Here is a 23,645-nt window from a genome sequence, read left to right on the forward strand (position 1 = left end):
GCACCCGCCTGCCTTAAGACTCCTGTTCCTGCCCGGTCTCGTCGCAAGGTTCTTCAGTGGGGTCATTCTGCTGCTTTTTCGGGACATTTTGGGTTTCGTAAAACTTATCATCTTATTTCCCGCTATTTTTGGTGGCCGCACATGGCTCAGGAGATTCGGCAGTTTGTCTTTACATGTCCTACTTGTGCTCGTACCAAGTCTTTGCCAGGCAAGCCGTGGGGGCTTCTTCAACCATTGCCGGTACCCCAACTACCTTGGCAGGAGGTCTCGATGGACTTTATAACTGATCTTCCTTGTTCCAAGAGCAACACGATCATCTGGGTGGTGGTGGATCATTTTTCCCGCATGGCGCACTTCGTACCCATGCGGTCCCTGCCATCTGCGGCGGCTCTTGCCTCCCATTTTATCCAGCACATTTTTCGGTTACATGGACTGCCGCAACGCATCATCAGTGATAGAGGTTCTCAATTCACCTCTAGATTTTGGAGATCTTTATGCTCAGCCTTTGGGGTTACCACGCATTTCTCTTCAGCTTACCATCCCCAGACCAACGGCATGGCAGAGCGTACTAACCAGACCCTTAAAGCCTTTTTCCGGGCCTTCACAAATGCTCGTCAAGATAATTGGACTGATCTCCTGTCCTGGGCTGAATTTGCCTACAACAATAGCTTCCATTCTGCTTCTTGGACATCACCCTTCTTTACTGTTTTTGGATGTCATCCTCGTCTTCCGCCTCCAATTCCTTTGACTGAGGCCTCTCCACTGATCCGGTCTACCCTCACCACCATTCATGCCACTTGGAGGACGTGTAATCCATTGGGTTGGTCGTGAGCCCTTGGGCCCTGGCCGAGGCCAGCAGGGCGCCGACCCAGGCCAAGGGGAGACCGACCCACCACCGCACACCACAGCTACACAATACCCCCTAAGCTACCCCTCCCCACAGTCCCTCAGGAAGAAGGGAAATAGGCATACAGGCGGGCCTCGCGGCCGAACCGGAACCCACGCAGACAGAGCCATTTGTGCGAGCCTCACGGCTGAACTGGAACCCAATCACACACAGGGAGGGGTGAAAGAACCCAGAGGGCCCCAAGAGGCCAGACGCGCTGAAAACTAGCAATAGGGCAGAGGGGGAAACAAAGGACCAGAGCGGGCCACGCCCACGCAGGGGACTAGCGCAGGACAGGGAAACTAACACAGCAACCCCCCCCCACCAGGGTAGGAGCCCCAGGCAGAAACCAGAGGAACCAAACACAAAAGGAAGGCAGAAAGCCTTTGCCTCAACCCCACTGTAGACAGAGGCACCCAGAACACAAAGGGTTAAGCTTGTAGAGCCAGCAGAGAGAGAGTGCCATAAATCAACAAACAATCAGAGGGAGTGAGGCCCATCCAAACAAACACATAGGCAGAGGCAGGAATACAATACACACAGTACACAAAGGGATAAACTCACTGAGCCAGCAGGCCGGGACACTGGGAAGAGAAATCTTTAAAACAAACAAACAAAGGAGAACGCTCTCACTCAGCCCAGAGCCCTGGAGGCTGAGCAATGCCCAGCCCCCACTAAACAAACGAGCAGCTGACCCTGATTACAGAGCTACGCACACACACACAAACACAGCAGCAGCTAACCCAGAGGGAAGGAAAAGAATACTCTAAATCAACACAGATCCCTGTCAGAACCTAGAGCACGTTCTGAGAGAAACCTATCAGGCTTTCCTGTTACCACCAAATAAGTAACGCAAAAGCAGATAAACTCTTCAGCTGCAGGCTAAAGTACTATCCCCTGACGTCAGCACAACTCCTGGCAGCCAATCAGAAGAGACGTCCCCCCTCCCCCTCAGCCAAACCGGCAGAATCATAACAGGACGGTTCGTCAGCAGTTGGGGAGGGCGGCCGCACGGTATAAGCAGTTTGCTGACCGGCTTCGATGTGCCGCTCCCGTATTCCAGCCAGGACAGAGAGTATGGCTCAGTACCAAGTACCTCAAACTTCGTCTTCCCTCCCTTAAGTTTGCTCCTCGCTTCATCGGTCCATTTTCTGTGAAATCTAGAGTGGGGACGGTGGTCTATCATCTTCACTTACCTGGTAATCTTCGCATTCACAATGCTTTCCATGTGTCTCTGCTTAAGCCTTTTCAGACTTCCCACTGGCATCCTGCACCAAAGAAGATTCTGGTTCCAGACTCTGACCCTGATCCTGAGTTTGAGGTAAAGGAAATTCTTGATTCTAAATTCCAAAGAGGACGATTATTTTACTTGATCTCGTGGAAGAACTTTGGTCCTGAGGATAACTTCTGGGAGCCAGTTGATAATATCCTTGCCCCTGATTTGTTGCACGAGTTCCACTCTCGTTACCCTAAAAAACCAGGACCGAGACGGAGGAGGGGGGCTTACGGGGGGGGGGGGTACTGTCACGTCCCTTACCTGTGCCACCCTGCCCGCAGTGATGCCTCGCTCCGCGAGCAGGAGAGAGCGGGGTATCGCTGGCTATGGGCGGTGTGTTCAGGGAGTCTTGCCTGCCTCCTGGACTGTGCCGGTTCGCCGCTATAGCGCTGTGGCGGCTGGAGAGCGCCGGCCATTTTGGCAGCGGCGGCGCTCACAAGCTGAAGAGTCTCTTCCGGGCGCTGGACCCGGGAGCATGGAGAACGCCCCTTCTGGGTCCGGATTGGCTGGTCGCGGCTGGACTCCGCCCTCTCTCTGTGACCAGCCTATCCAGAGCCCTGGGGCTGGTTGTAGGCTCCACCCCCCGGACAGCTGATGGTTGTCTTCCTGATGGAGGGGGCTATTTAAGTACAGACGCTGGCAGAACACTTTGCTTCGGCTTCTGCTTGTGTGGATTCCTGAGTTCTGTGTGTTTGGATTGTTTACCTGCCTTGAACCTGTTTGGACCCGGACTTTGCTTTTGCCTGCCGCCTGCCTTGAACCTCTGTTTGGACCTGGACTTTGCTTTTGCCTGCCGCCTGCCTTGAACCTGTTTGGACCTGGACTTTGCTTTTGCCTGCCGCCTGCCTTGAACCTCTGTTTGGACCTGGACTTTGCTTTTGCCTGCCGCCTGCCTTGAACCTGTTTGGACCTGGACTTTGCTTTTGCCTGCCGCCCGCCTTGAACCTCTGTTTGGACCTGGACTTTGCTTTTGCCTGCCGCCTGCCTTGAACCTGTTTGGACCTGGACTTTGCTTTTGCCTGCCGCCTGTCTTGAACCTCTGTTTGGACCTGGACTTTGCTTTTGCCTGCCGCCTGCCTTGAACCTGTTTGGACCTGGACTCTGCTTTTGCCTGCCGCCTGCCTTGAACCTGTTTTGAACCTGGACTTTGCTGTTGCCTTCCGCCTGCCTTGAACCTTTGTTTGGACCTGGACCTTGCCTTTTGCCATCTGTCTGCTGTCCATCCTGTGTACAGTCCTGCCTTCCTTAGGAAGTTCCTGTCCTGATTCTCCAGGTAAGATCAGAACTGTCTGGCTGCCAGACAATGTTTGGCACAGGGGCTCACAGATCGTGGTATAGGCCTGACACTCAGGAGTAACCTAAGGAAATACTTCACAGAAAAGGTGGTGAATTCATGGAACGGCCTCACAATGGAAGTAGTGGAGACAAAAACAGTGTCTGAATTCAAGAGAGCTTGGCACAAGTATATAGGATCTCTAAGGGAGTGACAGGGAGAGTAGATGGCATGGATGGGCAGACTATATAGGCCATATGGTCTTTATCTGGCTCTATTTACTTTTCTTAGTTATCTAGCAACTGGCACAATACTTCAAAAACAAAATAACAAACAATATCAAACCTTGCAAAGCCACAAATAAATATCACAGACTACCCTACAGGACTGTGAAACACATGATAACCACATCAAAGCTGAGAGAATATGGATCACGTTCAAACCACCCCAACTAAACACAGTAAAGACACTATTAACAAAATACATGAATGTATAATGTCTAATTCACAAATGCCCCAACTACATGATGAAAAACTCACCAGAATGCTCTCAACTGACTGAGGTACCACATTATGAATCGACGAGGAGCTCAGCATTTTTCTTTTTAGCTCCAATGCTCTGGAATGCTCTTCAATCATATATCTGGTCAGAATTATCATTTGCTAATTTTAAAATCCAGCTTCAAACTCATTATTTTGAATTAGCTAAAGGTATAGGGTGACAGGGAAACTGGGGACCTAGCAGCCTCTTAATTTATTATGACTTTCTGCTTGTTGTGTATGAATGTGTACAGTGCTCAAAATTTTCAACATTTATCACAGGTACACTCAGGACCTATGTCAACATGGCCATGTTTTGCCATAGCTGCATCAGGACAACACCCCTGTTCTAGTCTTCAGCGTTGCATCTCATTAACAGATATACCATGCAGATCTCAAAAGGTGGAGGAGCAAAAGCGGGTCATAGGCATTCCTAAAATTTATGCACAGTGTTATAGAATATACTTGCTCTGTGCATGTTAGGCATGAGAATGTACTTGAAAACATGTCCCTAAAATCAGGAGCAGATTATATGTGCTTGAAGTTAGGAGTGTATCACTGCAGTGAGCTTCACTAATAATAATGTCTCTCTTTTTCATTAGCTTCATCATTATCTGAAGAACCTCCACTTTAAGAACGCTGTGGGTGAGGAGCTTTTTTTTTATGAGAATGGTGATCTCGCTATTGGTTATGATATTATAAGTCCAGTCTTTCTACCCAATGGGACATGGAGTAATGAAATTGTTGGAAGTTATAACCCTTATGCTCCACCAGAGCAGGAATTTACTATCTATGAAAAGTGGACAAGCACATTGACTAAGGTCAGATTTGAATTCAATTTAAGCTCCTCGCGCTGGCATTTAAGCCTCTTCACTTTGGCATACCCCCCCCCCCCCCCCCCCCCCCCCATTATTTCACTGCTGTCATTTCTCTTTACACTTCTTCTTGCCCTCTCCATTCTCTCTTTGCCTACCACCTTTCTATCCTGCTGGTCCATTTGTCTCATCTGGAATCTACACATCACTTTGCTTTCTTTTATCTGGTTTCCTGTCTTTGGAATGCCCTCCCACTGACCCTCCATTCTGAGCAATCTTTTGGACATTATGACATTTTGCTTTCTGAACTTAATTATAAAGGTATTGATGATAATATATTGGTTTAGAGGATTTTTGGTTTCTAGGTCATATAAAGTAAAACATAATGGAAAGTTATCAGATAGTTGGAGAAATCCTTGTAGGAGTCCCACAGAGATCTCCTTTGTCACCTACATTGTTTAACATATTCTTAAATTCTTTGGATTTGCAACTTACCACACTCTCTACAAAAGACATTACATGAAGTGATACCTGCAAGTGAGCCTTCTCTGGTGTTGCCCCCACCAGGCCTTTAATGGAAGAAGTAACTAACTTGTTAGTCTCACTCATACACACAAGGAGTGACATGGGCTGTATATATTTATTATTATTTATTTATTATTTACTTGGATTTTGCTCACACCTTTTTCAGTAGTAGCTCAAGGTGAGTTCCATTTAGGTACACTGGGTATGTCTCTGCCCCTGAAGAGCTCACAGTCTAATTTTGTACCTGAGGTAATGGAGGGTTAAGTGACTTGCCCAAGATCACAAGGAGTAGCAGTGGGATATCAAGACCAGTGCTCTAACCACTAGGCCACTCCTCCACTCCTACTGCAGCAGGACATGTTTATTCACTCCTGCCATAGCTGAGATAATATTTAACCATCTCTCTGACCTTACATGCATCTTTCTTTAATCTAGTCACCTTACTTTCTAACTCCTCTTACTCTCTTACCTATCTATGGGGTCCTTTTACTAAGCTGCAGTAAAAAGTGGTTTACGGTAGTGTAGGCGCAGGTTTTGGGCGCGTGCAGAAATATTTTTCAGTGCTCATACAAAAAATGCCTTTTTTGACAAAAATGGACGTGTGGCAAAATCAAAATTGCCGTGCATCTATTTTAGGTGTCTGACCTTACCGCCAGCCATAGACCTAGTGGTAAAGAATCTGCACGGTAATGAACTACGTGCGTCAGATGCCACTTGCCATGCATCTGCTACACGCGTCTGAAAATAGAAAATATTTTGCAGACGCATGCCAAAAATAAAATTACTGCAAGAGGCACCTGGTAGTCGGGCAGTAAGTTCATTTTGACGCACGTTGGGCACACATAGATGCTTACACAGCTTAGTAAAAGGGGCCGTTTATCTTTGCTTATACCTTTCACTGTCAATTCAAATGTTCTATTACGTATTGTGTTGACATTGTAAGTAGTATACTAGCAGGCTCATTTTCGAAAGAGAAGGACGCCCATCTTTCGACACAGATCGGAAGATGGGCATCCTTCTCACAGGGTTGATTTTGGACGTCCCCAACTGCTTTCCATTGTGGGGATGACCAAAGTTCACGGGGATGTGTTGGAGGCGTAGCGAAGGCGGGACTTGGGCATGCCTAACACATGGGCGTCCTCGACCCATAATGGAAAAAAAAGGGTGTCCCTGACGAGCACTTGGACGACTTTACCTGGTCCTGTTTTTCTTTCGACCAAGCCACAAAAAGGTGCCCAAACTGACCAGATGACCAATGGAGAGAATCGAGGACCACTTCTCCTTACTCCCCCAGTGGTCACTAACCCCCTCCCACCCTCAAAAACACCTTTAAAAATATTTTGTGCCAGCCTCTATGCCAGCCTCAAATGTCATACTAAGGTCCATCACAGCAGTATGCAGGTCCCTGGAGCAGTTTTAGTGGGTGCAGTGCACTTCAGACAGGCGGACCCAGGCCCATCTTCCCCACCTGTTATACTTGTGCTGGTAAATGTGAGCCCTCCAAAACCCATCAGAAACCCACTGTACCCACATCTAGGTACCCCCTTCACCCGTAAGGGCTATGGTAGTGGTGTACAGTTGTGGGTAGTGGGTTTTGGGGGGAGTTTGGGAGGCTCAGTACCCAAGGTAAGGGAGCTATGTACCTGGGAGCAATTTGTGAAGTCCACTGCGGTACCCCCTAGGGTGCCCGGTTGGTGTCCTGGCATGTCAGGGGGACCAGTGCACTATGAATGCTGGCTCCTCCCATGACCAAAGGGCTTGCATTTGGTCGTTTATGAGATGGGCGTCCTTGGTTTCCATTATCGCCGAAAATCAGAAACGACCAAGTCTAGGGACGACCATCTCTAAGGACGACCTAAATGTCAAGGTTTGGGCGTCCCCGACCGTATTATCGAAATGAAAGATGGACATCCATCTTGTTTCGATAATACGGGTTTCCCCGCCCCTCCACCAGGACGTTTTGCGAGGACGTCCTCAGCAAAATTTGGGCATCCCTTTTGATTATGCCCCTCCACGCCATCCTTTGTATCGTTATTTGAATATTTTTACTACTGTAATTGTCTATTGCTCATGTTTGATGTATTCTTATTGTACACCACCTTGAATGAATTACTTCAAAAAGGCAGTAAATAAAACCTAATAAATATTAAATAAATACATGAGAGGGTTACATTACTTACAGTAATGCTGAGGATATTACAGTGTTAATTCCAATTTACTCATCTATAAATTCAGTATCATCAGGTATTAAAAGATGTTTAACATTGATTAGATCCTGGATGTCATGCTATCGACTCAAGTTAAACACTGATATGACCAAATGTTTTACTTTTTGATAACAATCCTGACCCTTTAGTGGACCATATAATGGTAGATCAAATTAGGTATTCACTTTCTTCCTTTACAAAGACACTGGGGGGTTTATGTTGACCAGAATTTATCCCTTGACTCTAAACTCAATGCTCTGACTACGAGTTCCTTCTTTCTTTTGAGGAATTTAAGATGCATAAGAAAGTATTTTGAATTTGAGTTGTTCAGATTATTAGTACAGGCGTTGCTTTTGTCCAAGTTAGACTATTGCAATCTTATATATTTGGGTGTGCCTAGACAAGTTATCCAGCAATTGCAAACAATCCAGAACACTGCAATCTGATTAATGTTTTCACCACAGAAGCAGGATAAAGGTTCTTCATATTTTGTTGAATTACACTGGTTGCTTATAGAGGTGAGGACCATGTTCAAACTCTTTTGCTTTTTATATGATTCTAAATGGTGAATGCCCAAATTATATAATGGATCATATAAAATTTATTTCCAATAATAGGGAAAGAAGATGATTTCACAATTCACTTTTTGTCCTTCTGTCTATTAAGGGAGTGAAGAGACTTCTTGCAGTTCAAGCATTGAGGTCTTGGAGTGATTTTAATATTTATTGTGCTGCTCAGTTTTCTTTTTTTCTTAGTGAAGAAAAATGTAAAACCTGTCTTTTTAGAGAAGTTTGTTAAAATTAGTTCTTGAATAAGATTCTCTGTTTTTTGCTTCCCAAGAGACACGCTCGTTTTTTAGGGGCCTTTTGTGGGATAATGCGGGGTATAAATGTACCTAAATAAATAAATAAAAGGTAAGTACCACCGGGCTACCACAGCAGCCCCATGATAGTTCTCACCCCCAGCGTACACCATCACCTAATGAACTGAACAAAATCCCCATATGCATCATGGACAAACAAATACACTACAAACAACTGGAAGAACCAAATTACAGCCCGCATAACAAAATAGAGACAAAACAAACAGCCAACAACAAAAAGACAAGCCAGAACAATGCACAACAAGATCACAACCTTAAAACAGACAGACAACTACAGATTATCAAACACATCAAAATCAGTTACGATACATACACCAAGATACCTATAGGATATATAAATGCACGATCAGCAGTCAATAAAACAACCCTACTGAGAGTCTGGATTGAAAATGAAAAACTAGGCTTATTACTCATAACAGAAACATGGATACACCTAGAAGATGACCCAGTTCTGCTGGACCTATGCCCACCAGGATAAAAAACAATACACATCAACAGAAACAAAAAGAAAGAAGGGGAAGTCGCAATAATATATAAATCCACTATCACAGTTGAGCTGATCGCTAAACATTTATCCTCAGCAAAAAAAATTTTGGCATGCAAAATCACTGACACAACACTCACCAGTCAACAATGTATCATATTGTTCTATTGACCCCCAGGTAGCTGGACAAATGCCTGAGACAATTTCATGGACTTTGTATCAAACACCTTCACAAACAAACAAAATATTCTACTAATTGGCAATATCAATCTGCACCTAGACAAACAAAGCAACCCCAACACAAAAACCCTAACAAACTTCCCCAATCAATGGAACTTCACTACAGTACAAGGCAACTCATCAGACATAAAAGGACACTTATTGGACATACTAGCCCACAGATTACCAGCAAACAACAACCACACAATAGAAAACAACAAATGGGAAGAGGTACCGTGGTCAGACAAGCTTACTTTTACACTGCAATGGAAAGTGAATGGAAAAAAAACAGAAAACCAGGACCACCACACACATTCACGACCAGAGGAAAGGTGGACAACCACAGCTTCTGGACAACAGTGATGAATGAATATAAGAATTTAGAACCAAATGACACCCATTTCATGAGGAACTGGGATGAAACATGCAAAAACACACTGGATAACATAGCACCACTTAAAACAAAAATAAGACCCTGGTTCAATGAAGAGCTACTGCAGATGAAAAAACTATAAGACATAAGCATCGCCACACTGGGACAGACCAAAGGTCCATCTAGCCCAGCACCCTGTCTCCGACAGTGGCCCATCCGGGTCACAGTCACCCAACAAGATACGCAGAGCAAAGCATTTTGTACTGCTTGTCCCAGGAATAGTGGATTTTTTCTACGTCCATTTAATAACATTCTATGGCCTTTTCCTTCAGGAAGTCGTCCAAACCTTTCTTAAACTCTGCTAAGCTAACCGCCTTAACCACATTCTCTGGCAACGAATTCCAGAGCCGAATTACGCGCTGTGTAAAGAAAAATTTTCTTTGTTTTAAACTTACTGCACTCCAGCTTCATCGCATGCCCCCTTGTCCTAGTATTTTTGGAAAGCGTAAACAGATTTCCATATCTATCTTTTCCACTCCACTCATTATTTTATATACTCCTATCATATCACCCCTCAGCCATCTTTTCTCCAAGCTGAAGAGCCCCAGTCGCTTTAGCCTTTCCTCATAGGAAAGTCGTCCCATCCCCTTAATCATCTTTGTTGCCCTTCTCTGCACCTTTTCTAATTCCACTATATCTTTTTTGAGGTGCGGCGACCAGAATTGAATACAATACTCTAGGTGCGGTCGTACCATGGACCGATACAGTGGCATTATAATATCCTCATTTTTGTTTTCCATCCCTTTCCTGATAATACCTAACATTCTATTTGCTTTCTTAGCCGCAGCAGCACACTGAGCAGAAGGGACTTATAATGAAGGAGACTAGAAAGAATATGGGCCAAAAATAAAACAGAAATAAGCAAAGACATATGGAGAAAAGCCATAAGAACATACAAACATACTACAAAGAAAGCCTAAGCGAAATAGTTCAACACATACACAAATTCAGCACAGATGAATCTGAAAAAAATATTTGAACTCATGAACAGTCTACTGAAAACACAGGACATAGTGGCATCAACTGAAACGCCACCTACAGCAGATGAGCTAGCACAATATTTCCAACAAAAAATAACAAAGACAAGATCTAACCTCGCGATACTGCAAACATCCATCACTGACTTCTTACAAGACTGTGAAACCAACAACACTGATACCGTGGCAGACAGAATCTGGTCTGCATTCGAATCACCCAAAATGAGCACAGTAAAGGCACTACTGACAAAATATGCACATATGAAATGTCTGCTAGAAAAATGCCCTAACTACATGATGAAAAATCCACCAGAATGGTTCATCGAATGCAGCACCAAACATATCACATACATGTTAGGAGAAAGCCAATTCCTAAAAGATAAAGGCAAAATCATAGTCACACCAATCCCCAAGAACACAACCAACAAGATCAGCGATCTCACAAACTGTAGACCGCTTTTAACCAAAATGAAGGAAGGATTAGTAACACAACAACTAATGGAATACCTTACAAAATTCTCAATCCTACACAAATCCTAATCAGGTTTCAGACCACAATACAACATTGAAACAACCCTGATAACAAAGTTCAAAAGCATAATAAGCCAAGGATGGACTATACTATTGATGCAATTTGACATGTCAAGAACATTCGACCTAGTAGATCACGAAACACTGATGACCGTGCTCGACTACGTGGAAGTCAACGTACAGTGGCCGCATTGTTCAGTGGCTTCCTAAAGACCAAATCCTACATTGTAAAGATGTCCAACCAGTTATCAACCCCCTGGACCTTCAAGTGTGGGGTACCACAGGGTTCTCCAATAACACCAACACTATTTAATATAATGATGGCTCCACTCAGGAAAAAAACTGGAGTTAATGGGCTTTAACCCATTCATTTACATGAATGATATCACCATCAACATACCTAACAACAATAATATCACAGAAATAATGGACAAAGTTAAAATAGGACAGGACCTTAAGGAAAACTGGGCTGAAACCTTCAAACTCAAATTAAACAGGGACAAAACCAAATTCATGGTTCTGTCAAACCCACATAATCCCATAGCCCACCAAAACTTTACAATCAACCACCAAACATACCAAATTGAAACACAATTTAAAATACTGGGAATCATTCTTGACAAACTTCTTACACTAGATAGTTATCAGCAGTAACAACAAAATGCTTCAGAACACTATGGAAAGGATCAGAGACTATTTTCCTAGACAATCATTCTGTGTAATGGTACAATCGACGATACTATCACAACTAGATTACTGCAATGCAGTATATTTTGGCTGCAAGGAAAGTGCACAGAAATCCTTCTAAACTGTCCAAAACAGAACAGCAAGACTAATTTTCAGGAAGTCAAAATATGAAAGAGCTACCCCACTACTCAAAACTCTACACTGGCTGCCAATCAAGGCAAGTCTGATCTTCAAAGTGTGCACCATCATCTACAAAGTATTATTCAGTTTGGCTCTAGAATAGATGCTAAACTTGATAGAACTATCTCCAAGAAACGTAAGTCCTGAAACCAGAACTTACATGGCCAGATTCAACTACCTGGATTCCAAATGGTGGAACACAATACCAAAGATCACAAGAAGCATCACAAACTATCTCCTTTTCAGAAAAGAACTGAAAACATACCTCTTTAAAAATTGTCTACTATAAATAATATAACACTACCTTCATTATAAGTCCCTAACTAAAATGTAAACTGTAATTTGTAAACCAGAAACATGTCTCAACTTAACTGTAAAACACAAACCAATACTGTAACTGTTAACCAGAATGTAATTTGTAAGTAACTTTGAACCAAAACTTGTTTGTGGATAACAGTGGGCTACTAGAATTCATTAAATAAATAAATAAATAAATAAATAAATAAATAAGATGGATTTGGATAGGCTGGTGTGGGCTTTGACAGCATCTTCAGCAGTTTGAACCTAAGGAAAGAGCCAGGCAGACTACAATGGTCTACATCCCAGAAATGCCAAAAAAAAGACAATTTTCAAGTATTTTATATCACATTCATCGTTGGATTAACCATGGTGATAATGAGTGTGACTGTTGGGCAGACTGGATAGACCATTCAGATCTTTATCTGTCTTCATTTACTATGTTGCAATGTTACCATGACTGCAAAAAGATACGCTAAATTATCTGCATATCTTCAGGCTATATTCAATATTAATAGTTATACAGTTTAGCCTGCTGACTACACCGGCCTAACTTTATATAGATAAGTTATCAATTGAAATTAGACTTGCTATTTCTGCAGTGTAATTTAATATCATTGGATAAGTTATCCTGACAGTAGCTGTATAGTATTGCTGTCTGTATAATATTAGGCCATGGTCCTGGAACAACCTTGCTGGATTCTCACATATCAAATTAAATTTGGCCAAAATATATCCATTTGACAAGGCAACAAGTTTAAACAAAAAATGCCTACTTACCTGAATGAAACTCATTCTGGATAAAGGTATTAGCTAAATGATAAAGAAACAAAAGTACAGTGCACTCCATTTAAGTACACGTCGGATAAGCGCATGCTCTGTTTAACTGCATGCCATACTTCGGTCCCGTTTTTGGCGCCATCAATGTCTATGGGGACAAACTTCGGTTTAGCGCACCACTGATAAGTGCAAGATTGGCTTATATGCATGGTTTAAGACCGCTCCTCTGCAGGAAAGACTCCGCATAAGCGCACACATGGAATATGGAAGCCAATTGGCGCGTGAAAACCAACGAGATTTCAAATTTACCGCCTCTTTAACTGGCACAGGCAGAATAAGCGAAAGAATGTTGTTAGAGTGTACACTGGGGTCATCGTCGTGCAACTGGCTGAACGAATAGAAGTTCTTAAAAAATTAGAAAACAAACAAAGTCAAGCATCTATTGTTAAAGAATATTGTGTCAATCCCAGTCAAATTTCATGTATCTTGAAGCAGAAAGACCAGCTTCTGGAAGACTGGCAAAAAAATACAAATCCACAACGGAAACGCAAATGGGCAGGAAAAGCTGAGGAGGTAGAAGATGCTCTTCTTCGGTGGTTTTCTCAAGTCAGGAGCAGACAGTTTCCTGTCAGTGCTCCACTGCTTATGAAGAAAGCTAATCAGCTAGCTGAAAGTCTTGGACTAACTGAATTCAAAGCCACTGTTAGATGGTTGGAAAGATGGAAGGAGAGGAACAACATAAAATTCAAGAAACAGCATGGTGAAAAACAAGACGCTGATGACTTTGGTGCTGAAAATTGGGTTGTTTCAGTTCTTCTTGAATGAGTTTGCAGCTCATGACATTTTCAATGCTGACGAAAACGGTCTGTACTGGCGAGCGATTCCTGATGGAACACTTGCATTCAAACAAGCCGAAACAACAGGAGGTAAAACGTCGAAGGACCGACTGACGATCCTCCTTTGCTGCAATATGGATGGGAGTGAGAAGTTGGAACCCCTTGTCATGGGAAAGAGCAAACAGCCCCGTTGCTTCAAGAATGTTAAGCAACTTCCTGTGTCATACAAGGCTAATGCAAATTCATGGATGACTGGGGAAATTTAGCAGTGCTAAAGAAGTTAGACACTAGAATGCAGGCACAAAAGTGTCAGATTTTGTTGCTTTGTGATAATTGTGCTGCACACAGTGATGATGTCAGGCTGTCTAACGTCAAGGTGGTCTTCCTGCCACCAAACACTACCTCCCTGATCCAACCTATGGATCAGGGCATAATAACCAATTTCAAACAACATTATCGGACTCTTGTGCTACGTCATCTGATGAGCGTTATGGATGACCAGACTGGCAAGGATAAACCTGCTGTTGAACTGTCTCGTAATCTATCACTGTTGGATTCCCTACATATGCAGAAAGAAGCCTGGAATCATGTTACACAGGCAACCATTGTGAACTGCTACAAGCAGGCAAGCTTTGTTAAGGATGTGGAGAGAGACGAAACAGATGCAGCTGTTGCAAACGTGTCAGATTAACAGGCTATTGACATCCCAGCCGGTGTTACTGAAGAGGAGTTACATCACTACGTAGCTGTTGATTACGATCTACAAACAGCTGACGACAGCACTGATGTCCAGATATGCGCCTACACGCAGGCAACGGCTGATGATGAAACAGATGATGAAATGAGCAGCGAGGCACATGCTGACGAAATTCAACAACCTCCTGTCACTTTTGCAAGAGCACTGGAGAGTCTCAACACCGTGCGGGCCTATCTGGAGGCCACTGGATGTCAGTGCTATGACAGATTTTACCATCTGGCAGACGTAGTCTATGGAACTCACAGGCACAAGAGTGTACAGAGGACTATGACTGATTACTTCAAGTAAGCCTAACGTCAGTTAACAGAGACTGTATATTGTATGTATAATAAACAGTACTGTACATATGTTTATCAGATGTCAAGCTTCTTTTTTGGGTCACAACAGTTAAGTGCACGCTCCGGTTAACTGCATGTATTTCTTTGGTCCCAGACCCTTGCACTTAAGCGGATTGCACTGTACTTATATAGTAAGCAACCAATAGTGAGCAGATCCATTAGGTACATTTTCAGTCTTAGAGGTAGAAAAGTAGGCTACAAGGACAAAACCTAGAAGTCCTTTTCTCATAGCGCAAGCTTTACTAGGAGAGAGAGAATTCAAAGTTACTTGAGAAAGCAGAGGTATTTTCTCATACTTTTAATCAAACTTAAGGGTGAACAGCATAGGAAGATTGCTCAAAACATTCCTCAATCAGCCTGAATGACTGATTCCAGGCCAAACTTATTTCATATTATTTATATTTCCAATTAAAATGGAGCACATACTGACCTCTTTATTTTACTGAATAGCTTGGTAATGAGCTGGCAAACTAAATGGGAAAACTAGCTCATATTTAGACAGAAAAGTAACACTGCATTTACAAAGTCATAATCCAGTATTATGACAAGTTATTCAGATTTTTTCCTCAATCCTCAGATACCTCCAGAGTCCAGATGCAGCCCGAGTTGCCTTCCTGGGTTCAGAAAATTAACCAGGGAAGGAGAGCCTGTCTGCTGCTATGACTGCATCCCCTGTCCAGAGGGCGAGGTCTCCAACCAAACTGGTGAGTGATTTCATGTTATCATGAGACACACTCATGGGCACTTTTTAGTAGCTAATCAGGCACATATTCAGCCTTTATTGAAGACCCAAAATGGGCTAGAAAATATGCATGCATTCCTGTCTTTTGCAAAACATCACCAGAACTGAGCACATCCTGATCTAGACATCTCAATTGCAAATCTCAGTTTTAATGTAAAATGGGTCTTCACATGTCCTAGTGGAATACCTTATGTCTAGTCCAAAAATACCAGCTGGATACCATTAGCAAAACTAATCACACCCCAATTGAATAAGACATATGGAATCCTTTAAAAGCATACTGTTGTAATGCAAGTACTTCTAAGAGATAATGCATGATTTCATTTCCAGTAAGCTCATCGTTCATTACTTGTTTAGTATTTGCTACTGTCTGTCATTTTAAAACAAGCCTTATTTATAAGGAAAAAGTTACCATCCTATAACAGATGCTATTCGTGAGATAATGGGACAATATTTTTCATTCTCAGATATGGACGCTTGTATGAAATGCCCAGAGGACCAATGGCCCAATCAGAAGAAAGATGCCTGCATCTTGAAAGTGATAACCTTCCTATCCTATGAAGAGCATTTGGGGATAACTTTGACTTTCATTTGCATTTTCTTAATTCTTATTAATACTGGCATTTTGGGGATCTTTATTCATTACAAAGATACCCCCATAGTAAAAGCCAACAACCGACAACTCAGTTACATTCTTCTCATTTCCCTCATGCTCTGCTTCCTCTGCTCCTTGGTATTCCTCGGCCACCCTGACAAAGTGACCTGTATTCTCCGATACACTGCCTTTGGGATCAGTTTCTCCATTGCTCTCTCCTCAGTATTGGCAAAAACCATCAATGTTTTCATAGCCTTTCATGCCACAAAGCCTGGAAGCAAGCTCCGGAAATGGATGGGTTCCAGGATCTCAATTTTTATAATCCTTTTCTGCTCCCTTATACAAACTATTCTGTGTCTTGTTTGGTTGTTCATTGCTCCCCCATTCCCATATCTTAATATGAGATCAGAAACTGGAACAATACTAACTGAATGTAATGAAGGGTCAATAGTTGCATTTTACTGTGTTCTGGGATATCTGGGATTTTTGGCTGGTATCAGCTTTATTGTAGCTTTCCTTGCAAGAAATCTACCTGACAGGTTTAATGAGGCCAAGAACATTACCTTCAGCATGTTGGTGTTTTGCAATGTCTGGATCTCCTTTATTCCAACGTACCTGAGCACCAAGGGCAAGTACATGGTGGCAGTGGAGATGTTTGCTATCCTTGCCTCCAGTGCTGGACTTCTGGGCTGTATCTTTTTCCCTAAGTGCTACATTATTCTGCTGAGACCTGAAAGGAACAGCAGAAAATGCTTATCAAAAAACTAGAATTATTAATATTTATATCAGTGGCGTAGCCACAGGTGGGCCTGGGTGGGCTGGGTTCCACCCACTTAGGGCTCAGGCCCATCCAACAGTAGCACATGGTAATGAAAATGCTGCTCTCCACAATACAGGCACCTTCGCATGCTCAGTTTTCAGCACACACCTGCTGCAGACTACCAAGGTGGAGAATGGAGAGAAGCATTTTCCCACCAGCTGAGATATTTTTTTGATGTAGGGGTGGGGGAGAGAACATTTGGTGCCCACCCACTTCTTGCCTAGGCCCACCCAAAATCTGCTGTCTGGCTACGCCCCTGATTTATATAAACATAGTAACATAGTAAATGATGGCAGATAAAGACCTGTATGGTCCATCCAGTTTGCCCAACAAGATAAACTCATTTACATGGAATGTGATACTTTACATGTATACCCGAGTTTGATTTGTCCTTGCCTTTCTCAGGGCACAGACCGTAGAAGTCTGCCCAGCACTGTTCTTGTACTAAGTTCTGAAGCTAACGTCAAAACACCTTAAAATTTACACTCAAGCCCATCTCTATCTATTCAGTCACAATCAGGGCATAGACCATAGAAGTCTGCCCAGCTCCCATTTTGTTTCCCAATTACCGGCATCACTACCCAATCCCCGCTAAGATTCCATAGACCCATTCCTTCTTAACAGGATTCCTTTGTGTTTATCCCACGCATGTTTGAATTCCATTACCGTTTTCATCTCCACCACCTCCCGTGGGAGGGCATTCCACATATCTACCACCCTCTCCGTGAAAAAATACTTCCTGACATTAGTCCTGAGTCTGCCCCCCTTCAACCTCAATTCATGTCCTCTAGTTCTACCTCAATTCAAGTCATCTAGTTCTACATTAAAGGATGGATTAAATCAAATATTGTTATCATTTGTAGTGGTCAATAATAAAGTTGTTGGTGTTATCTTTTTATTGTAATAAACTGATTTCTAGATCATCCTCCAAACATCAGGGAACAGTGCAGTAACCCTTGGGGGCTATTTTGGAAAGGGGATGGATTTGATATATTGCCTTTCTGTGGTTACAATCAAATCAGTTTATACAGTTACTTATTTTGTCCCTTGGGCAATGGAGGGTTAAGGGGTCCTTTTAAAAAGGTGCACTAGCTTTTTTAGCATGCATTAAAAATAAGCACGCGCTAAACGTTAGAGACATCCATACATTTCTTAGGGTGTCTCTAGCGTTTAGGATGTGCTAATCATTAGCACACACTAAAAACGCTAGCACACCTAAGTGACTTGTCTAGAGTCAAAAGGAGCTGCATTGGGAATTGAATCTATTTCCTCTGAGAGAGATAGCAGTGCCAGAAATCACTGTGGGGGTGGTGGGGGAGGGGGGAAGAGTGGAATTGGAACTTCCTGAATTATTTCTAAGCTTGATTCTGAAAGGGGAAAGGGGAGAGAGGAAGGGGCAGAGACTTGATATACTGCATTCCTATGGTTACAATCAAAGCAGTTTACATATTATATACAGGTACTTATTTTGTGAATGGAGCAATGGAAGGTTAAGTGACCTGCCCAGAATCAGAAGGAGCTGCAGTGGAAACTGAACCCAGTTCCCCTGGTACTCAGCCTACTGCACTAACCATTAGGCAAAGAGGGTTCCAACAGTACTTTTTTCAAAATCTTTTTTAAACACAGATAATTTCAATGAGGAAGGTAAAATGCCAGAATGGAGACTTGTATTCATTTTAAATAGAATAAATTAATGGAGAGAATTGATAATATAGGGTCATTTTCAGAAGAAGTGGGATGTGAAGCCGAATACATTTTTGATTATCTGACAGAGGAGACGGAACTGAATGATGACCAACACACCATATGAATGACCAGAGAGGCGACAAAATTCAAGGTATCAGCTTGGATGTGACTAGATAGGAAAAAAAGCAGATGACAAAAGAGACCTCACTGTCTGGACTGATTAAAGATGATGGCAAAGGAGAGCCATCTAGATTGAAACATTGACATACATTTAAGATTTTATCAGGGAAGAAAGCAGCTAATGAATTTGCCATAGGTAGCAATGTAGGATCTAACCTAGGAGACTCATCTTTCCCTAACAGCTTCTGTACCACATAGAAAAGTTCCGTACCTGGAGAAGAACTAGTTTCTATCCCCTTCATTCCATGTAGTGTACCAAAAGTTAGACACCAATTCAGCAAGTAGTTTCCGCTGTACAACACACCAAAATGGGGGTGAAATGGGAGATATTTGTGTAAGTGCACTTAAGCCCTATATGGTATGTAACTAGGGCATTTTCGAAAGAGAAGGGTGCCCATCTTCTGACACAAATCGGGAAATGGACGTCCATCTCTAAGGGTCACCCAAATCGGCATAATCGAAAGCCGATTTTGGGCGTCCTCAACTAGTTTCCGTTGCGGGGACGACCAAAGTTCATGGGGACGTGTCAGCAGTATACCGAAGGCAGGACGGGGGCGTGATTAACAGATGGGCGTCCTCGGCCGATAATAGAAAGAAGAAGGGCATCCCTGACGAGCATTTGGCTGACTTTACTTGGTCCCTTTTTTTCAGGACCAAGTCTCGAAAAGGTGCCCAAACTGACCAGATGACCACCGGAGGGAATCAGGGATAACCTCCCCTTACTCCCCCAGTGGTCACCAACCCCCCCTCCCACTCAAAAAAAACTTTAAAAACATTTTCCAGCCTCTATGCCAGCCTCAAATGTCATACCCAGCTCCATCACAGCAGTATGCATGTCCGTGGAGCAGTTTTTAGTGGGTGCAGTGCACTTCAGGCAGGTGGACCCAGGCCCATCCCCCCCACCTGTCACATTTGTGGTGGTAAATGTGAGCCCTCTAAAACCCACCAGAAACCCACTGTACCCACATGTAGGTGCCCCCCTTCATCCCTAAGGGCTATGGTAGTGGTGTACAGTTGTGTGGAGTGGGCATTGGGGGGCTCAGCACCAAAGGTAAAGGAGCTATGCACCTGGGAGCTATTTTTGAAGTCCACTCCAGTGCCACCTAGGGTGCCCAGTTGGTGTCCTGGCATGTGAGGGGGACCAGTGCACTACGAATGCTGGCTCCTCCCATGACCAAATGCCTTGGATTTGTTCGTTTTTGAGATGGGCGTCCTCGGTTTCCATTATCGGTAAAAACTGAGGTTGCCCATCTCTAATTTCGACCATAACATTTAGGTCCACCATCTCTTTCGACCTAAATGTTGAGATTTGGGCGTCTCCGACCATATTATCGAAAGGAAAGATGGATGCCCATCTTGTTTCGATAATACGGGTTTGCACGCCCCTTTGCAGTGCCGTCCTCAGAGATGGGCACCCTTAGAGATGGGCGTCCCAGTTCGAAAATGCCCCTCTATGAGGTCTAATATATAATTACAATGGAGGCATTCACCTGGCAAGGGCAGGGGCAGGTTCCAAGGAGTAAAAGATGACACACAACTTTACTCCTATAAGGAGAACATAAATCCTTTAATCAATGCACCCAACTTGACCCAAGGGTCCGTGTTTCGGCGGGGGATACCGCTTGCATCAGGGGTCACATACAAATTGTTCTAGATTGCAATGCTCTTACATGTGGTGCTAAGGGAGGAAAGTCTGATGAAAAGCAGAGAAATACAAATTGAAACAGAGTATCACTGTTTCTCGGTGACAAGTAAAACCTCTGTTCTCCTGGGTGTATCTCCAAGCAATATATGCAAGTTATAGGATACTGTCAGTTGCACATGCTGGATGCCACATTTGACGTTACATAAGTGAGTGCACCTAAATGTTGGTGCTTAGCTGTCGACTTATGCTAGTATCTATAACAGATTTGGCATGAACATTTGCCATTATAGAATACTAGCTAAGTTTTAGATTTTTGGCGCTTAACTTTTCGTGCCCTTTGTAAAATTGTCTCCTATATATTTAGAGAAATAATCAAGTTTTTACTGACTATCATAGCTTGATATTCTCTGAGTCATACCTTGAATAGCTCAAGATAATCTTTGGTTTTAAATTTCCTCCATACCTTTCGGCTCTTCTCAGTTGTCTGTAAACAAAAACCATCATGAAACCATGGATTTCCCTTCTTACCATGAACAACTAAGACTTACCAGGAACCATCATATTGAGGGCAGGATTGCATTGTGACTTTTCTGGGCCCTTGCCACTTTTGCCTTTATAGGTTTCTCCCACAGTGGCTTTTAATATATGACTGAGCTTTTAATTTGAACTTGTATGTATATTTTATTTGTTTATCTGCATTCTGTTTATTGTATATATTTTCAAGGCTGAAAGGTAAGGCATGAAAATAAACAACTTATATTTCATTTTTATTCTTTCCGATTAAAAAAAATTAAAACATTTTCGTGGCCCCTAGGCATTGTGCCTAATGTGTTTAATGGATAACTCTGCCCTGGTTGAGGGTCTCAGAAAAGAGAGAATTCCAAATGGATGGCTGTGCTTCAAATAGGGGAAAAAATTATCAGGAAAAAGATAAAGGGTGTAATCCAGCTGGCAGTGGCCACCATTTAACAAAATACTGATTGCCGCCAGCTGAATATTATCCCCATGTGTGTATGGAGCCACAGATAGAGCCACAAGGCAGAGCAACAGACTAAAGAAGCAACTTTATCCAAAGACCCAACACAGCCCATGTTTTGGCAAATGCCTGCATCAGGGGTTGGGTAACATTCCAAGCAGGATATATCTTCCTTTGAACATCTTCACTTCATAACAAATGAGGGTACAAATGCACCCACTTCAAGTGTCTAAAGCAAATAGGCAGAACATCCTGCATCATGCAAGAAACAAAATCCGGCAGAACTTCCTGCATCATGCAAGAAATTGTGCAAGTACTTCACAAATCTGCCCAAACTATGCTCCTAAACATACCTACAGTGTGTGTAAAAGTGTATATCTTCTTGTCAGCACCCATAATTTTACACACTATGGACCAAATTCTGTAAATGGTGCCGAAAAAACCCATGCTAAACACTATTCTATAAATGGTGATCAAAGTTAGGCACTGTTAATAGAATAGCGCTTAGCTCTGGGATCCAAGCCTAACTTTAGATGTGAGGATTTACAGCAACTAAACCCTGGTGTAAATCTTTGTGCCTAAATTAAATGCAGACCCTCTCCCCCTTTTAAATAACAGTGGTATATAATGTCCCCTTTTGGATCTGCACATAACTTTTATGTGCAGATCCTGTGCCTAAAAATGTGCACGTAAATTTTAATTGATGCCAATTAGCACCAATAATTAATTACCACCCAATTATCTATGCTAATTGGCTTGGTATTCAATTAAATTGCACATGCAATTCTGAGCACCATATATAGAATTTGAAGCATATCATAGGGTAATTCTATAAAAGTCCTATTCTGTGGATAAAACAGGATTTACCTATAGAAACAAAAATGGCAAAATTACCCCCTTGAAGTCCACAAGTTTGTAGATGAATCAATAGGAAACCTGGGAGCCCCAAATAATAATGCATTGGACATAATTGTTACATGCATGGTAAACACAAGAACCCAAATATCATGTCCACTAATACCTCAGACTAGCTATGCTCAGACTTTTGGAAAGCAGAAAAAATAATATCTTATAAAATATATTTTTATAAGCAATAGGGAAAGAAAGTACTGAGATCTTGCTGGGTACTTTTGACCTGAATAAGCCACTGTCACAGAATGTTGGGCTCGATGGACATTTGCTCTGACTCAGCATTGCACATCTTCAGATCTTATGCTATGAATTGCATTTTTTAGCTTTTAAATTCAATATTTCTGAATTGTCTGAATGATCAAGGTTCTATTGCCCAAATTTGCAAACATAACATAACAAAGTAGATACATTCCATCTAACTTAGACAAGGGAGAAGAAGTGGCCTTCCCAGGTCCATTTTGCTAATGGTTTATGGACTTTTCTTCCAGGAATCTGACCAAACCTTTTCAAAACAAAGCTAACTGCTTTTACTGCATCCTTCAGCAATGAGTTTCAGAGACTAACCATGCAATGAGGGAAGAAATATTTTCTCCTGTATGTTTTAAAAGTACAACATTATAATCCATGGTTTGTTCCCTAGTCTTTGTACTTTTTGAAAGATCAAACAATGATTCACATTTACCTGTTCCTCTCATGATTTTATCGAACTCTATCATGTCTTCCCTTAGCTGTCTCTTAAGCTGAAGAGCCCTAACCTTTTTTAGTCTTTTCTGATAGGGGTGTTGTTCAATACAGGGGTATAGCCAAACCTGTCGTTCTGAGTGAGCCCAGAGTTAAGATGGGTGGGCGTTCCAAAGCTTCCTCGCCTGCCCCCTTTGTCCTATAGTGGTAATTAGGTCATAAAATTAAGGAAGAACAGATAATAGCAGAACCTGCCAACAGACAGGAATTCACACAGTATAGTAATTCTCTGGACTCGTATTTAGGGGTTGGATTCACTCCACACTGGTAATACTCAATGAAGAAATATTCCAAAGTGGGAAAATATCTTAATAATAATAATAATGTGAAATAGCAAGCAATCAAACAAAATAAATACCACTAGGATTATACCAATGATATAACTAAGAATCATACAAAATAGAAATCTGCATATATTCTGTTAC

The 23,645-nt window shown here is 42.5% G+C and overlaps 1 protein-coding gene across 1 annotated transcript; it reads left to right on the forward strand.

Moving 5' to 3' along the window:
* The first annotated feature begins 1,927 nt into the window (after positions 1-1,927).
* LOC115464464 (vomeronasal type-2 receptor 26-like) lies at positions 1,928-17,028 on the forward strand. The gene is made up of 5 exons (XM_030194842.1): positions 1,928-1,978; positions 2,130-2,207; positions 4,577-4,795; positions 15,501-15,627; positions 16,133-17,028. The coding sequence occupies exons 1-5, from the start codon at positions 1,928-1,930 to the stop codon at positions 17,026-17,028; spliced, it is 1,371 nt and encodes a 456-aa protein (XP_030050702.1).
* The last annotated feature ends 6,617 nt before the right edge of the window (positions 17,029-23,645 follow it).

Source organism: Microcaecilia unicolor, chromosome 3, assembly GCF_901765095.1.
Source record: "Microcaecilia unicolor chromosome 3, aMicUni1.1, whole genome shotgun sequence".
NCBI classification, from domain to species: Eukaryota; Metazoa; Chordata; class Amphibia; order Gymnophiona; family Siphonopidae; genus Microcaecilia; species Microcaecilia unicolor.

What these genes read in the sequence shown, in the direction of transcription:
- LOC115464464 (XM_030194842.1), top strand. Translation starts at nt 1,928, where the DNA reads ATGTGCCGCTCCCGTATTCCAGCCAGGACAGAGAGTATGGCTCAGTAC. An exon ending in AGAGTATGGCTCAGTACCAA is followed by an intron (nt 1,979 to 2,129) that starts GTACCTCAAACT and finishes TCTCTGCTTAAG; the next exon opens with CCTTTTCAGACTTCCCACTG. An exon ending in GGACAAGCACATTGACTAAG is followed by an intron (nt 4,796 to 15,500) that starts GTCAGATTTGAA and finishes CTCAATCCTCAG; the next exon opens with ATACCTCCAGAGTCCAGATG.